The sequence below is a fragment of the Procambarus clarkii genome, chromosome 78, assembly GCF_040958095.1.
Source record: "Procambarus clarkii isolate CNS0578487 chromosome 78, FALCON_Pclarkii_2.0, whole genome shotgun sequence".
In the NCBI taxonomy this organism is placed as follows: Eukaryota; Metazoa; Arthropoda; class Malacostraca; order Decapoda; family Cambaridae; genus Procambarus; species Procambarus clarkii.
Genome location: NC_091227.1, coordinates 20,265,754 through 20,284,149, shown reverse-complemented (window position 1 = coordinate 20,284,149; position 18,396 = coordinate 20,265,754). Strand labels below are relative to the sequence as shown.

Sequence of the window (18,396 nt, the reverse complement as noted above, 5' to 3'; positions counted from 1 at the left end):
GACGGGAAGGAAAAAGCTTGAAGCCTGCTGACAGAAGTTGTCTACATCTATACCCATCTATATACAAAATTACTGCCACAGAGATCAGTTGGTGAGTGATCGTGGCGTTTGCTGCTAGTTGTCCCTCGTTGATGTCAGCCGTGTCCCGACCAGAGTCTGGGATCGATACTCTCTTGACATTAAAACTTTTTATTCTGTCAGCTTTGCTTCCCTTTTGAACAGGCTGAAACAAAATGTTGTTTTGTGCATATCTGCACAATCTGAGTGGGATTGGGTGGTTATAGATAGGAGCTGCTAGTATGGGCCAATAGGCCTTCTGCAGTTACCTTTCTTCTTATATAAAACAGTGAATTAATAGAAACTGTTAACATTTTAAATAATGCACTGTGAAATTAATATTTCACAGTGCATTATTTCCCAGTTTCACTGAAATAATTAATTATTTGATAAACTAACAGCTAGTTTTTTATCTACACTGTGTAATATTTCATATAGAATAGAGTAGCAGCACCTTTCTGTGTATACCTAAACTTGCTAATAATAAAAACAACTAAATAAAGAATGATTTTTATTATTTTAATTATAGTTAGCGTGTTAAAAAATTACTTAAGTTAGCGCCTAAATTGCAAAATTTTCTCTAGTTTGCCATGATGTTAGTTTGGGTATAGCCGCCAGGGGTGCCGCACTCTGTGGATAGGCAGAGCTGCCACATCGAGGTACAAGGTGGGAATTGGGCTGCTATACTCTGTAATGCTTCATATAGAAGAGGGTAGCAGCACATTTCTCTAGTATACTTAAGTTTGTTAATAAAAAAAAATGTTTGGCAATTTCTAAAAGCCCAGCGCTACTAATTTTTTAATTTCGCTACTTGGGGTCACTGTTTTTCGGCTACTTTATTATATATTTATTATACAAGAAAGTACAATCGATTAGTACATACGGTGGTGATTAATGATATATTCAATAAATTTACCTCAATGATACAATGGCCGAAACGCTATGCGTGTTAGTGGTTTTACAAGAATGTAAAAACATCAACCCAATGCATCTTCTTGTATATAAAAAAAATGCATTATTGTTGCGTAGGCACTTACACACATAAAAAAATGAATGTAATATTTGGAATGTACGTAACATTCCAAATATTGAAACGGTGGAAAAAGCATTTATGTATGTATATATATATATTCAGTATATATATTTATATATGTATACAGTATATATATGTATATATAATTGTGTGTATAAATCACGAAAAATAAACACGTGATTAAAAATTACACTCCTTCTGAAGATGTATTAATATACGAAAGTACTTAAGGAAATTCCTGTTTCAATTTTCCTCCGTGGTCTGACACTGTCATATATAATTGTGTATATATATTATATATTATTATATATTATATATATATATATATACACACAATTATATATATATATATATGTACAAAAATCTTGTGGTAGCTCAGTTGATGTGTGGCAGCCGTGCTGTGTTAACGTGTTGGCGCAGAGCTCTCTCCTCTTGCCTCCCCTCACACGCGCGCACACTCATGGGCTGCCCCGCTTAAAATGCAAACTTTGTCACTTATTCAGCAGAAAGGAGAAAAATGTTGTTTGAGGCGTGGTGCAGTTCTTGTGTAACTTGCTTGCCTGTGTGTTTACTGCTTTACCAGAGGTATGTTTGGTCATTTATATTGGCAAAGGTCAAATATAATACTGCTCTTGCGAGACGCATGCTACAGATCATACATGTATACTTTTAGAAGGTATACAAGTACGATACATGTATACTTAACGATAGTTTATACAAATGTGGTAATTTTAGTTAATAAAAACATTGTAAGCCAGTATGACTTAGAGTTTTACACTTAAAACACTTACCTCTAAACATGGAATGTAACACCATCGCATTCCAAGACATTAGACCTTCAGACTACGCAGTAAAGTAGCAATTGTCACCCTCGTAAGTGCTCTTGACAATATCAACTGGCAATCTGAAGTCAGTCATACACATGACATCACTTCATTAACCCACATCTTCGTCGCTAAAACCTATGATAAATACGGGCTCACCATAGCCCATGCTACTTGGAACTTTTTGTTCCGGGTAGCAAATCTTTAACAACAACAACAACAATGCTAAAACCTTAAGTCTTTACAACACTCACAGTGACGACCTCGTCAAGCAAGAAGTAGCTGTTGAACTATTTAAACAACCCCTGGTTCACAAATGACATACTTAGGGCAATTAACAAGAAACAAGTATGAAAATAAAAAATATGGGTTTGGCTTAGTTGCCAAAGAACTAGTTAAAATACTTATTAATGCTTACCAGTATAGTAAGGGATGAACTAAGGGTAAGAGATTGCCCGAAACGCTATGCGTACTAGTGGATTTAAGTATTGTATGTACTATATCTTTAAATCTAACATTATGTATGTAACTCAATGTATTTACCTTCACCTGAATAAAAAATCTAAATCTATCCTATTTTGAAACTAGATTCAGAGAAGCAAGAGCATGAAAAGCACATGGGGGGAACCATCTTTGATGCCCTAGGATTTAAACAACACTCGCATAACCCCCAACACACTAAATAATAATGTAAATAACAAATTAAAAAGTCAACTACTGTAATGTCATTCATCTCGCACTGAACATCAAATGAATCGAGTGTTTATTCGGGTAAAAGTACATACATAGATGAGTTACAAACATAATGTTGGATTTATAGATAAAGCAAGTACATACAATACCTAAAGCCACTAATACGCACATTGCTTCGGGCAACATAGCAAAAGACGAACTACATTTTATTTGGAAGCAAATCTCCAAACCAAATTCATCTTTTATAGACAATATCAACATTAATTAATAGTAAAAATGAGGGCATTTCTTGTCTACAGATAGACAAGATATTTAAATTAAATACTCACATACAACACAGCATAAAATGCTCAAAAACTGTTGTTTTCCTCTCAAATCAGATATATTCCCCACTGTTTTCCTTTCACTATACCACTCACTAATCTATCCCTATCTGACGTATGGTATCTGTGCATGGGTTCGACCACTGCAAACTACCTCGACCCCATCAATCCAGCAAAAATCTCCTATCAGTACTAGAAGAAACTGACTTCAGACAACACACAGCTTCTGTTTAAATCCCTAAATATGCTAAATATACACTCACTTCACACATTCTCTAGTGCTATTTACACTTGCAAAACCTGTGTTCCTAGATTCTAAGGCTGATTTGAAACACTTTTGATAAGTTGTAATAGAACCCATGGCCATCACACCAGAAATAAATATCTGATATTCCTAGTCGGACTAAACCTGTGCAAACACTATGCAAATAAAAGGACCTATTACTGTATATCGAACTTGCACCCTAATGAACTAAAAAAGGTCCAACCCATGCTTTATGCATAAATAGAACCACAAAGTACCCACCTTTCATCCTCATAGTTTCCATCTTGTACTAACAACTCACAATGTATCATGTGCTTCAATCACCTATTTTAGTATTTAAGATATGCAATTTCATCAGTATAATCTGTTCTATCAATTTATAGTGTAGTAATTATGTTAACTTGAAGTTCTGTTACAATGTACGTATTTTTTAATTGTTAGTTTAAGGACCTGCCTGAAAGATGTGCATGTTTGTGGCTTTGCAAGAAAGCAACAATCGCCAGTGAATGTACTTCCATAACCCAATGTACTTTCTTGTTAGATGTTCGATACCCCTTAAGGTGGACCTCTTCGCTTCATCGTGAAATTGGCAGCTTCCCATCTATGTGGCTCTTTCCCTGATTGCAAGGCTCTCACAGTGGATGCCTCTTTGGCTGGACTGGTCAGGGTGAGGGGGGTAATTCCTTTTTATCTACCCTCAGCTTGGCATTGCTTTGGGTGTTATCCAGATTGGAGACTTGGGCAAATGATCCTTCTGGCACCTTGGTTGCCAGTTCAGCTTTGGTTTCTGGCTCTTCTGTCCCAGAGACCCCAAACATTTTTTTGTGGCTACATTTCTTTCAGCAGATTGGCCTGGTAGCATATCTTGATGATTTGACATTCTCTGACAATCTATTTGTCTAAAAGAAGCAATTCTATCCCCATTTGTGGTGTACAGGTTGGTATCCCACCTGCATCTTTCATTGTGGCATGAATATAAAGTTTCGTGGTACTCCTTTCATCTATTTATCTGTCGCATTTCCTCTATGTCCATTCCGGTGATCGTCTTTCTTGTCATGGTTGGTTGTTGATCAGCATCTTAAGTCTTGAGGCCATCGTCCCTTAACATTCAACCTTGGTAGAGTCACTCTTGTTTGCATTCGGTGTTGATGTTTCCTCGGTGCCATTTTACAAATATTCGTGTGCCTTCTTTCACTTCTGGCCTGCTCTTGCTACAGTACTCCTGAGCCATCTTGGTCTCTCGATAAGTTGTTGACTTTACGTCCTCCCCCCCTCCTCAGTTTTCAGTTGCCCATATGGTCTGGGATATGTTCTTAAGGCTGTTTTTGTCTCTGGTTATCAGGTGGGGGTAGGGGGGTGCATCATGCTCTCTTCCAGAGGTATGGGTACTGTTCTTCAGCTCCTGGTGGGTAGTTTATTCATTTAGTCATTGTCTTTTCTAATGAGTGGGATGGTTGGCTTTCAGTGGGGTCCTTTGGTTGTTGATGCTTGGCTTGTCCAACCAGGGTTGGGGGGAGGGGGTTGCATCATTTGTTGCGTTTAGTTATGGCACTTTGTCACTACCTGCGTGCTATCAGCACTGCTTCAGTGGACACACTGTCTGTTGACCTGGTTTCCTTGGTTCCCTGGTTCAAAGGCTCATTCTTTCTTTCAGATTGTCCAGTGTCAAGTTAAGCCAGCCTGCAGTTTATCCTTGGGTAGATAGCAAGTTTGCAGCTTTGTCCTCAGTGGTTTTTAACGTGTCGTGGACTGATTTTCAGGCTTGGGTGTTTTGTAAGTTTAACAAAGTCCTGGCAATGCATTACCTGGTCAAGTGACCCAGGTCCCCATTCCCCATGAGGCTTGTGTTGCCCTGGTTCAGGTTTCGTGTCCCAGTCTTTTCATTTCTCCTTGACAAAAGATGTCCTAGACATCTTTTGAGTCATTTTTACTCTACTCCCTGGTAAGTTCTATGTTTTTCTTCTACTGTTGATAGTTACCTTCAGGGAGCCATTGTTTGGCCCTCCAGAAAAGCAGCTATTGATTGCAATGTAATATCCTCTTTCTGGTAGGGCTTCGGTGGCTCCCTGCCCCCACCCCAACAGGTGCATTGGTTTGTGATATTTCAGCTCCAGACTGAGGTTATGATGACATGGACACCAGAAACAGTTTTTAGTGTTGCCACCTGTTGATGGCCTGCCATAACTAAGGGGGTGGGGTTTGACCTAGCTTGAGTGAATCATTTTCAGTGTCATTTGGCTGTTTCAGTGCTTCTCATCCTGTGAACCTTGTGGTTGTCTGTTTCACCTACTTTCTGGACATTTATTCAGTGAGGGTGATCATAACAATCTGCTCCCTGTGCCTCTGAGAAGGGGTTCAGGTTCTGGTCTCCAGTATTCCTAAGGCTGTTGTGACTTGATTGAGGGAAGATACTGTACCTCTAAATGCAGTACCTCATCGAGCTAGCTTTCAGCGAGCCTCAAGACCCAACCAACAAGGGACATTTCATTACATTCAACACAGGTTTTCCTTTTATCTAACTTAATCAGATGGTAGTGAACTTTTAAATTGGACCCACTACAATTTTATATTATCATAAGCATCCATATATGGGTTTACAGGACCTCTAAACTAGATGCAACTACTTAAAAATAGAACTACAGGATTTAGCAGATAATGCAAAAATATATATACAGTATACTGTACTGTATATGGTGTTGACATGCAATTATGTTTAGTTTCATAGTCTGCATATTCAGTACTAATATACTAGAACTAATTCAATATTTTTTTTACATTGTAATTTTTTTTTCTTTTATGCAGGAATTAGTGTACATTAATGGGCCTCTTCAGTGTTGGAGTTGCAAACAAGATCTGGTGGTCAATTTAGAAAAGTATGCAGTTGTAGTAAAATGCAGTTACAAGATACAGTAGTTAGATTCTAAATTTGCCTGAAGATGAATTAAATTGGCATATTTAAACTGTTAATGTACATCCATTTTGAAAGTTATTCAATTCTTTATTAATGTAAAACAATTGCAGTAATTCTAATTAATTTGGAAGATCAATTATTGGTTTGGTAAAAATGTGTGACTTGGAATGCATTGAGGTTGGTGAGGGTGTTGCACAGGTTTCTCAGTCAAGCCAAAATATGGAGTGTAAATCATTTGCACTGAAACGTGAACTTCTTGATGAGGTGTATGAGGAAATTTATAGTCACGGTATACAGTCTTCTGCAAATATGAAGAATGAAAATCATTCCTGGAAAGCATCATGTGTGAAAATAGAGAAGACTGAACCATTCTTTCATGAGGAAGAAAAGTTTGCGCATCCTAATGAAAGGAAAGGTTGTGGTGAATCCTTGAGGAATAGTTTAGATAGAATATCTCTGTATAATGTAATAAAAGTAGAGCCACGTACAGAGTTAAGTGCACAATGTACAGAGAAACCAAAGGAAAATAAAAAAAAAGACATCATGCTAAATTGTGTGAAAATTAAAGCCAAACACTCAGGAACCCCCAAAAAACAGAAGAAAACAAAAGCCAAACAATTAACTCAACCTTCTAAACAAAGGAAGATAAGTTTAAACACCAGAGATGACTCAATGTCATGTACCAACAATGTTAAAGATGATGCTCACACTAAAATTAGTGATATACCAGTGTCAGAAAATCCAGAAACTGAACAGGCACACACTAATTTTCAAGCAAATGGAAGCAAAACAATGTTGTGTAATGCCTCAGCTGTAAATAAGCCCAGAGAGAGCATTTTAAGCACCAGAGATGACACAATGACAGTGTCATGTACCAAGAATATTAAAGAGGCCCCTTGCACTAGTATTATTGAATTCCCAACTTCAGAAAATCCTGAAACTGAACATAAACACACTAATTTTCAAGCATATGAAAGTAAAACGGTATCAGTGTAATAACTTGATTGCAAATAAACCTAAAATTGAATTAGAACCTATAGTGGCTGATGTAATGCCTCGTAATAAAGTGCAGATTTTTCCCAGTTCCTCAGGAATGTGTCGGTCCCCACTAGACAAGCCATCAGACCCTCACAATAGAAGCAAAAATAAGGTTCAAACTTTTGATAGGAAAAAGGAACAATCACAACTCCTCGCGATGGTTTCATAGGACAAAAGGCCAAAAACAGTTGTCATTGGGAGATGTCTCTACGAGGAGACCATTGCAGCAATGGCTCTCAAAGTTTACGCTGGCAGGACCAAGGTGGTGGTGGCGTCTGGCAGGGCCAAGGAGGTGGTGGCGTTTGGCAGGGCCAAGGAGGTGGTGGTGTTTGGCAGGGCCAAGGAGGTGATGGCTGGCAGGGCCAAGGAGATGGTGGTGTCTGGCAGGGCCAAGGAGATGGTGCCTGGCAGGGCCAAGGAGATGGTGCCTGGCAGGGCCAAGGAGATGGTGCCTGGCAGGGCCAAGGTGGTAGTGCCTGGCTGGGCCAAGGCCTAGGTGCTTGGCTGGGCCTAGGTGCCTGGCATGGGCCAAGGCCTAGGTGCCTGGCAGGGCCAAGGCCTAGGTGCCTGGCAGGGCCAAGGCCTAGGTGCCTGGCAGGGCCAAGGCCTAGGTGCCAGGCAGGGCCAAGGACGAGGTGCTAGGCAGGGCCAAGGACGAGGTGCTAGGCAGGGCCAAGGACGAGGTGCCTGGAAGGGCCAAGGACGAGGTGCCTGGCAGGGCCAAGGACGAGGTGCCTGGCAGGGCCAAGGACGAGGTGCCTGGCAGGGCCAAGGAGGTGGTGCCTGGCAGAGCCAAGGTTGTACATTCCCTGGAAACAGTAACTGTATAAATGAACAGCAAAGTAAATATAGGGCATTGAAATTTCAACAAAAACACACTAAAAACAATATTCGGGTAAACCCAATAAGTAGGTTTAGTAATGGTGGTACTTGGCCAAAATCACTGCAAAGCAGAGCCAATGTAACTGAGCTCTGCAATCATAAAAGTGATAAAGCAAGTAGTATAGTGACTGAGCAGGCTGGTATTAAGCAGTGTGATGAAAATGGAGAAGTTGGTACGAAGTGTGGCATTAGTAACGTTAAATGTAATAAGTTGGACATGGTAGATAGAGGTGAAAATATTACACTTGGGGAGAATGGTGCCTCACAAGAAAGAGATAATGGTGAATCAGCCATTATGTTCAATGAGACTGAGGTACAGTGCGATGAGGTTCAACACCATAGTTGCATGCATGACTCGGAAGATGTTAAACAAGATAAAAGTCAAAATTGTCAACAAAGCACAAACTCTCTGGAGTCGGCAATCAATACTGAGGACTGTAAATTGCTTGATGGAATTGCACATGATCAAGCCATTAAGATACTAGAGACCAGTGACAGTAATAAGAACACTTCATTTAAGAAAGATAATTTATCAGAAGAGGAAGATGAATGTTGTATACTGACTTCACGCAAATTGTTTTGTCCTTCACTTAATAGTACTGTAATTTTTGAAGATGCGAATGAATTACCCGCCATCTTGAAGTCTGGTGAAAACACAGTGTGCAATAAGACTGAGGAGCAATGTGACGAGATGCAGTGTGACGAGGATCAGCGCGGAGAGGATCAGCGCGGCGAGGTTCAGCGTGACGAAGTTCAACACCATAGTAACATACATGACTCTGAAGATGTTAAAAATGATAAAAATCACAATTCTCAACAAAACATAAAATCTTTGGAGCCAGCAATCAATACTGAGGACTGCAACTTGCTGGGTGGAATTGCACATGATCAAGCCATTGAGATACTAGAGACCAGTGACAGCAATAAGAGCGCTTCATTTAAAAAAAAAAATTCCCAGAAGATGATGATGAATGTTGCATTCTGAATGCAAGCAAATCTTCTTCACTTAATAGTACTGTTATTTTTGAAGATGTGAATGAATTACCCGCCATCTTGAAGTCTAATGAAAACAATGGAGATGATGAAGAGATTGAAATTACATGGGAAAAAATTAAATGTAGACCAGCGGTTATTCCATTGGTTGATATCACCAATCCTGACTGCAAGGCTGAGTGTCCTGTATAGGTGATCTCTTATGACTCGTGATTCCATTGGTTGAAGAAAACTAACTTTCAGGCTTATATAATTAACAGGTAATTTTATAAACCCAACATAAAATACATTTTTCAGAAACCACCAGCCAGATCAATCTTGAAAATTAATACTGTACCGATGTGTGAAATAATGTCAACAAACTGTGTATTCAAAGGTGCCTTATTGTAGATCATATTGTTTAGTATGATGTTGGCAGCAGCCCTGAGCACTTGGACAAGTGCTGCAGTTGGTGCAGGTGTAAATGTATAATTGGCATTTTTGTAAGGTGTCGGGAAGGGATGTACATAGTACAAAACATGTTCCTATAGAATTACATAAACTATCTGTGTGTAAGACACATTTGTGTTGCATACTATTTCTGCTTTAACACAATATTTGTAAGTTGCTATTGTTACCAAGTTATTTGTTTTTAAGTGTTAAATTGCATTAATTAATAAGAAATACAGTACAGATTTAATTACAATTCTTTATTTTTTTAAGAGTATATAATTTGTATTTTAGTTTTGTTTGGGACATTTTTGTTTTAGTTTGGGTTTGTTTGGTTACCAAAGTTTCAGAAGAATGTGCATTACTAATTTATAACAAAATGGAAAGAATATTTTGAATGTGTTCATAAATACTGTACAGTGTACAGGTATTTGAAATATTTCTGAAATATTATTGCTTGGCAAAGTCTTAATACTAAAAAAAATTACTGCAGAACATTTCTAATTTTAAGTACAGTACTGTATTTGTAATGAAGTCATTATTATACAGTAATGCATTTGCTGTTGTGTAAATTCATTACTGTATGTAGGTATAAAATATGCAAATAAGATAAATTTTCTATGTTAAACAGTTTTTTTAATTGTGTATCCTGTTAACTATGGGCTTCCATAATCATCAGCTAGATGATAAAGTACTCCCTGTCAGTACTGAACAGTATTGGCAAGAATCATTTGCCACATGTCTGTGTGCGTGCATGTGTGTGCGGGCACGTGCTATGTTCAGGACATTCAGCAAGATGATGCGTGTAAGAGTTTCACAAGTTTGGAAGGCAATGGTAAAGACAGGATGATGGTTATGGTTTGTAAGGAGTTTGGGCAAAGAAGTTTCTCATGTATACATATTGTCTAAGGTATTTACCACTTGCCAGTTTTCTAACTTTTGTACACAAATACAATTTTTGTTTTGTTTTCCAGAAATGGGTGTCATTTAGTTTTGTATGAAGAGTAACTTAATCATTTATTTTTGTGACACTTATTTTGCAAACTACAGTATAGATTACTATTCACGTAGTCATTTTGAATAAGACACTTTAGAATTTCATTAGTCAATACTTAACAAGTTCACAAATTTAATTGTTCTATATTGCAGTTGTATGGTGTTTTTGTTGTAATTATTACCCATTATAGAATTGCACCAACACAATAGCAGTTTAATTAAGGATACTCTTTAAGGACAATTGAATGATATTCAGGAAACTATTGATCTCTCACTGTAATGGCTCTTATTAAAATGACTGCACATTAACAGTTACTCTTAAGATTGAGGTTTATTTTGCATTTTTTATTCAAGCTTCTGGGTGGTGTTCCCTGCAGCTGTACAAGTTTGACAAAAAAAAAAATAGGAGACTTAATACCTTATTTTCCTGTATAAAATTTATTTGTACAAAATTCATAGAAGTGAAACAAAATTGATCAATGGGAGGATTCCACATGAAGATAAATAGAAAGGAATGGACTATGATATTGTGCATTTAGTCTGTATGAAGACATGAAGGCGTCTCTCTGGTGAGAGCAAAGTTTAATGCTACTTCACTGTCAACATGTAGATTTGCTTATACAGTTACAGTATAATGTGATAACTGTAATTTATATTATTTTTCATTACACTTGCCATGTCCTTTATTGATTTGCTAGTCTGTTGGCTCCTACCATCTGATTGCATGAAAATACTAAAGTGAATCAATATAAAACTCCTTTTTTCCTTAGTTCAGAGGCTAAATTCTTGATACCTTTTGGAAAATCTTTTGGATAAAGTGAATTAACAAAATTTCTTCAATTACTATATTTCATTACTAATAAAATAACAAAATTAAAACATTTTTTAAATCCTGTCTTCTACACATCTATCTGTAATACAAATGCTGCTTGTAACATGGGCATTCACATGGAAAAAGTATAAACTTTTGCAGATTCTAAATGCTGCATGTTGGTTCATGGATATTTAACTGATGGTAATAGTTATGTACAGTACACACACATTGTTATTGTTTCATTAGGCTTAAAATTCTTGTTTTGACAAAGTAATAATTTGCTTGAAATCGGAAGCAAACTTTATTTGTAACAATTTCTACAAATCATTACAATAATGGTTGGTCTAAACAGGTGTACAGCAATCTAAATCAAATTGACATTTTTGGCATAAAGTAACATTTAGCTTACAGTTTGAAAGGTAATACTGTACTGGAAAACAATGTGGTTTACCATTAAGGGTGGCAAGACAGGCACGGATACAATTTATACAGGTAACTAAATTGGGTAAGGACAATTAGAAGTAAAACTGGTATAATTATACCATGAAGTTGTATAAATTTGCACACCTGCATTCTACATTCTACACACACCTGTGTTATATGACAGTGCTGGGAAGACGGGACACCATGAGCATAGCTCATCCTGTAACTACACTTATAGTTAAATAAATAAAAAAACACGTAGGTAATTACATGAACAGATTCTGGGGCTATCCTGGATGAAAGACACTAATCTCTCGATTCGTATGACGTGAATCTGACTTCAGTAGGACTCAAAATGGCAGTCAGTAAGTCACCTCTTGTGACAGTAGTGCTTGCATAATTCCTAATATCCAGCTGGGGGTCTTCCTGAGGACTTTTATTGTCCTGCAAACATACTATAGCATTATATACATCTCTCATTCTTAAGATTTATTTTCTAACCATTAAGTTTATATTTCTGGAAAAGGTATAATGGCCAGTGATAAGCGAGTGCCTGAAAGAGTCGAGTTTGCAGGATAGATATAATTCATTGTCAAGGGGACAGGCAGCCAGTGTATGTATACATGTTAGGCTTATATTTATATCCCCCCCTCTCTTCCCCAGGTTGAATTACTGACTCCAGGATGGAACTCAACAACAATCTGACTAACTCTTGGGTACTTATTTATTGCTAGGTGAACAGGTGCATGGGTGATAGGAAATGCACCCAGCCATTTATGTCCTGCCCCAACCTGTCCTCAGTCTATATCCATTCCATTCAGCGGTCGACCCCAAAGATGCATTCATAAATTTTAACAGTGCTGTTCGTTCAAAATAGTAATTTTCTCAAATTAATAGTTATTAGCATACGGTGCATATTTAGACATTGATTAGGTTAGGTTTTTAGGTTCAGTTGGCAATTATTTGTATTTGTAGTATGGGAAAAAAGCATTTAAAGCGCTGTGGTTCGAACAAGTTGTCGGCAAAGCACTGTTTGATAGGTGCTTGATCATCATCAATCGAGTCTTGTGTAAACAGATCTCAACACTGTGTTGAGTCGTTTGTTTTTTCATTCATAAACAGGGTTTGGCGGTTGTATGGAATGGACTTTGGCATTTGTTTGAGGACAGGCTGTCTGCCCAGGATTCAAACCCAGATTTCCCAGTCGAGTCAAATGAACCCAACTGTACTACCGGGACTCGCAACAACCACTAAGAATAATTGCCAATGAACAATTTGGAGGATATTGAACCATTCCACTTCTTCAAAAGGCCAGATGCAACACAAGTAAGGAGCAATAGTTTCTACCTCAACAAGGTCAATGTAGGACAGACAACAGATGATTTTTCAATCGTAGGGTTATAAACTCGTGGAACCGCCTACCTGCCAAAGCTGTAAATGCCAAAACATGGCAGCAATTTAAGATCCAAGTAAATAAAATTATATCTTGGCAACCCGCCAGTCACTCGACAAAATCCTTGGTGAATTCAATACCTTTGATATGGCCTGCCTCGTATGCTTTTGTTTTGGCATCCTAAGTGATATTTAGCGTTTTTTGAATATCTGGCAACACTGATGGTGTTACATAGTCTCCCTGGCTTGGTGCTGCCTTTTGATAATTACTTGACAACCCGCTGGCTTCTTGTCTTCAAGGAGACCACTTAGAGACTGCATCGTAAATTTGATTCCTAGGCAAGGAACCATTTTCTTAGGCTTTATGCCCGAGGTATGTATTTACCACTAGGAGAATATAGTGAGTTGCATAGCCATTTTTCCAGAATGCATTAGATAGGGGGAGGATCTAAAACCTGACAATTACTTACAGACAAGCCCTCTAATAGGGATCGCCTGTAAGTATCCAATGTGCAAACTGGAATCATAATGCTGCTCTCACTGATTGTATCAGTAGCCACATCTGACTGGAAATGATGCACATGTGCCTCGAGTTGCACCAGTAGGGCTACTCGGAGATCAAACTGAAGGGGGAACTAATGTACCTTAATAACTTGTTTTGGTATGCTGCTGTCGGAAGGCAAGAGTTAATGAAGTACGATACTATCTGCATGACAAGCACAACTACCTTGCTAAAATCTTATAAATTTTGTACTGTACCAGCAAGATAAAATAATATTACTAGAATTGGTATAATCTTAATTTAAATCTATATTTTTATTGGGAAAGGGAAATTTAGTCATATGTAATGACAAAGAATATGGCTTTGATTACTAGGCAATCCCTGGGTTGCTACATGCATTAGTGTGTATTTTGCTATATTACTCGGGGTGTGCTTACAGAAGTATCATGCATGTTGATGGAAAATAGTTTTGCTGATTTGTAGTTATACCCAAAGTCCATAAAGGTCCAACTAGCCTATTGAGAGAGAATCTGCTCTCGGACCTTTCACAACCCGACATCCCAGCAATCGAGGGAAAAGATATGTCATATTTTATATAAAATGCTAGTGATGAAAGTGAGGCGATAGTAATATCTTCCAGATAATTGTGAATATGTAAGTATAAAAATCTACAGGAAAAGTTGTTTAAGTACAGTAGTAACAGCAGCATGGCGACTAAGAGTATCAACCATGCAGATGAGCCATGCCATGTCATAATGAGTGTGAAGTGGATGCTGAAGATGGTGATGTTTGCATGTGATGCAGCAACCACAGAAGTGTATCAGGACATGGTGCAAAGAATGTAAGGTAGCCTGCAAATGGGTCTACAGTGTTACCCTGAATACAATTCTCACTAATCTGATGCTCTGGTAGTCTGAAATGTACATACAATATTACAAAAATGTGTACATATTACTGTATATATATAACATACTCTTTCCATATATATCAATGATATTATATTGGACAATGCAGTGTTGTATATCATGTATTTTCTTTAGTGGTGACAGTGTGTATTGAAAATAGTGTAATAGCCACCCCTAGTAATAACACCTGTCTCATGCCAGCAGTGAAATAATAATATATATTTAATTTTTCCCAGGATATACAATGATTTAGGATAACCTTAGACCTGTTACTTTCAGTAAATTAATTTCAAGAGGAGAAAATGGCAAACAATTTTATACAAATATTTTATTAGTACTAAAATTACAGAGATTGCTCGAGATCTGTCACACTAGGCGACCCATGTACTTTGATCTAGGATATTTTGTTTTCAACTGTGGCCACTGAACAATGAAGTCATCTGTTATTCTGTACAAGATGCGTCCGGATAGAGAGAGGGATTGCACACGGCAGAGGCTTTCAATAAATACGACACGTGTTTGGCAAATGCCAAGGATGCGAAATAACAGAGCTGAAAGGCAAACTGGTACGCACGTCCCTGGCCCGTTGGTCAGGATCAGTGATGGACGATGGCGGGCTACCACCAGGATGCAAAAGATGAGGGCCCACATTGCAGAGTACGCCGTAGAGACCCATGACTGCCCCACCTCCCGTGTACGTGGCACAACCTCTACCACAAACTGGTCATCTCCTTCATCATTCACCTTTTTTTTTAAAGGAATAATAAAATTTTAAATATATAATTATGACGGTAAAAAAAAAAGGTACAAAACTAAATGGTTGAAAATAATTTTTAATGAGAAATGTAGAGTAAACATATTTTACAATATTGGGAACTGCTGCTCTGGTCAACAAAAATTCTAATGCAAACTGTACAATTCATTTTTTCTAGTTATGCTAGACTCAAACAAGGGTTTATTAAATATAATAGATAAACGAGGGTTTGGTAAAGTTGAAAACCAAAGAATATTCATTCCGTAACTACAATAGCACTCGTACAGTATTATGCTTTCATCTATCAAGTGAAGTTCTCGATGTGACGCGAAACAACAAACTAAGCAACGTTCATAAATGAAAGAAGGAAACTCCCCCCATCTCATCTTTATTTTCCTATCCCCTCCCACTCCACTTATTTTTATACAGGAGCTTACAGGAACAGACACTTGACCCCTGTTAGCAAGCTGAGAGCTTTACCCTCCTTAAGCCCATGGTAAACCTTGCCCACTAGTTTTCCCTTTAAATTACTGAAATATTAACACTTCCATTTACACCTAATTTGTGCATTGCATTCTTACACATACCTGGAGTTTTTCTTCTGTTTGTGAAAGTCTTTTGAAACTGATAGCATCAGTTGCAGCTACAACATAAACTCTTGGCCTGTAGCAAAATGGGTCTAACATGGCAATCATCTTGAGCATTTCTCCAGTGTGACCACCTGAGCCAAGGACTACTAGAGTCTTCACAGTTTTCTTGGCAACTATAAGAGGCATGTGGCTACAGCAGTTAATCTTGTACAATACATATCCTATGCGTATAAGTAATGCCGTGCATCCAACCAAGAGAATTAGAGTCAGCATGATGAATTCCTAAGGACCTGAAATATACACATTTAATAAACCAAAGGGGAATTTATAAAATCCTGAATAAGGGAGAACAAAGGTTATTTTAACAAGAAATTATATTGGATACCAAAATAGTACAAGGATTCTGCAAAAACATGAACAGCAATTTTAGAATTTAAATTAGTGTAATTCTCAATTTTAATGAACAGATGGAAGAATACTGTACTGTGTTGCTTGAATGGAGTCCAGGCTAACAGAAAATTAGATGTAAGGTATGGGTCACACTTTTGTTAGTCAGATTCAATGCATTAAATGTCTGGATAACTACATAATTCAGTGGATTGGGATTTGCAGTGCTGAAAACATTAAAAAAATTTAATTTTGATATTAAAAAAATTTAAATGGAATTTTAGCATAAAAATGCTATATGCATAAAAATTACATTAGCTTTATTATTTTACTAATACAACTCAAAATAATTGTTGTCTAAAACAAAATATACCCAGATGCGATTTAAAACTGAATGCACTAGAGGCTTTGGAACTAATCATTCCATTTGAGCAAGATTATACTGTATGTACCAGTACTGTACTCTGTAAGTGTTATTTTAATTACCTAAGTGTACTTAGTCTTTGTAAGAATTCTCGAAATGAGATTTAAATCATCCAATGATAAATGCATACACGACTCTTCTAGGGTAATTGATTCCATCTATCTACCATTCTGTTGGCTCAATATCTTTTTTTTTTTTTTTGTAACATCTTTATTTTTCTAAATGTACCAGTGTGATAAAACTGATGACAATTAGGTCTGCCAACCTTGGGCAAGATATTGTATATACTAGCTCTATCTATAAATCCAACATTATGTTTGTAACTTCATCTATGTATGTACTCTTACCTGAACAAAAATTTGAATTTGAGATACTACATTACTTGGATTGGTTAGAAGATCCTAAATTTACTGTCTATGGTAGCTTGGAATGGTTGGAAACAGTGACCTTGTGGAAGGTATCATCAGTCCTCCTGAAAACACTATCAAGCTGTTTAAAATTCAATGAGCTTAATTTATTGCCTTATGGCTGATTTTTTTTTATATAATAATGCCCATGTTAATGCATAGCATCAGTAATGCTAGACCTAGAATTGGTTTAGTTTCCATAGTGGCTGTCCATACCTGGCCCATTTCTTAAGAGGCAAATTCCTTATTCATAATGCAATACACATTTGTTGGAGAGATAGATGGTTAGAATTACAAATAATAAATTAAATATAATGAAATTTTACCTATTCCTGTGGTCTTCCTTCTTGCCACTGCAACATGAAGTGGGAAATGTCCCTAGCTAGATTACATATCACTCACATACAAATATATCTGGGCACATAATGAAACAAGAGACCTGCATCTTAAATGTCAGAACTACACTGTTTAACTTAGTTATGTAGCTCTTCATAAGTCTAGATTTTCAGGATGATCAGAAACTTTGCTTTCCCACCATTTCTTCAAGTGGCATGTCCCTAAATAAAATCCTCGGTGAATATGATGCCATAGACACTGATTATCTTACATCTTTCTCCTGGGCATTCTGAATGATATCTTCCAAGCTTGGCACTTTCTTTTGCGAATTATTTAATTTTATTGTTTATTTTGCTGGAAGTAGCTCAAAGGCACTTGGAGAGATCCATATTAGACTATTAAGAGACTTACCTATCACACTGACAGTCGTCAGGTTCTGTCTAATGGAGGAGCTTCTCACGCCACCGTCTACCTATATAGAATTACTTTAGCTTCATAACTAATCAAATAGATTGTGAATGAAATACTTGCCGGAATGCACTCTCACGATTATTTTCGCGTCTACTGCTCATAAAGCAGCCGTACGCCCATTTTGCCTATGAGATAAAAGCCGACTTTATTGTTGATGTTTTGGGGCGACGTCGATCGTGGGATTAGATGCGCCCCTTAATCGCGAAGCCAAATGGCGAAATTAATGTCAATTATCAGCGGAAACTAATGTGCCTCGCGGCCAATAAACGCAGAGATAGGCAGATGATTGAGGAGCCCCAGGAGTCCCTCAGGGTGACAAGCATCGGCCCCGCCCCACACAGAGAGCACTCAAGCCGACTTTGTTCCTCGCAGCTGAGGTGTTGTTGTTGATTTACGCGAGTTGCTTGGCCAGTTGTCAACACAAAAATTCGTATCTGTTCATATTTGACCTCAGCTTAGTGGGCGGGGCAGTATTCGATGGTCTCGCGTACTCTGGTACTTCCCTTCATAAGAGCTTAACCAAAAAATATAATATCCTTCATAATTT

General features: G+C 37.6%; 2 protein-coding genes across 3 annotated transcripts; one reads left to right on the top strand and one right to left on the bottom strand.

Annotated features, from left to right (window-relative positions):
• Positions 1–1,511: 1,511 nt before the first annotated feature.
• On the top strand, positions 1,512–11,323 carry LOC123746018 (uncharacterized). Its single transcript, XM_045727150.2, has 2 exons — positions 1,512–1,675; positions 5,998–11,323. Exon 2 carries the CDS (start codon positions 7,668–7,670, stop codon positions 9,009–9,011), a length of 1,344 nt encoding a protein of 447 aa, XP_045583106.2. The 5' UTR covers positions 1,512–1,675; positions 5,998–7,667; the 3' UTR covers positions 9,012–11,323.
• A 3,470-nt stretch (positions 11,324–14,793) lies between these two features.
• Alg14 (ALG14, UDP-N-acetylglucosaminyltransferase subunit) lies at positions 14,794–18,234 on the bottom strand. 2 transcript variants are annotated; one of them, XM_045727153.2, is made up of 3 exons: positions 17,369–18,234; positions 15,822–16,114; positions 14,794–15,224 (listed from the first exon to the last, which is right to left on the bottom strand). In XM_045727153.2, exons 2-3 carry the CDS (start codon positions 16,095–16,097, stop codon positions 14,847–14,849), a joined length of 654 nt encoding a protein of 217 aa, XP_045583109.1. In that variant the 5' UTR covers positions 16,098–16,114; positions 17,369–18,234; the 3' UTR covers positions 14,794–14,846. The 2 variants fall into 2 exon arrangements, with proteins under 2 accessions (XP_045583109.1, XP_045583107.1); XM_045727151.2 differs by having other exon boundaries at positions 17,910–18,049.
• Between the last annotated feature and the right edge of the window lie 162 nt (positions 18,235–18,396).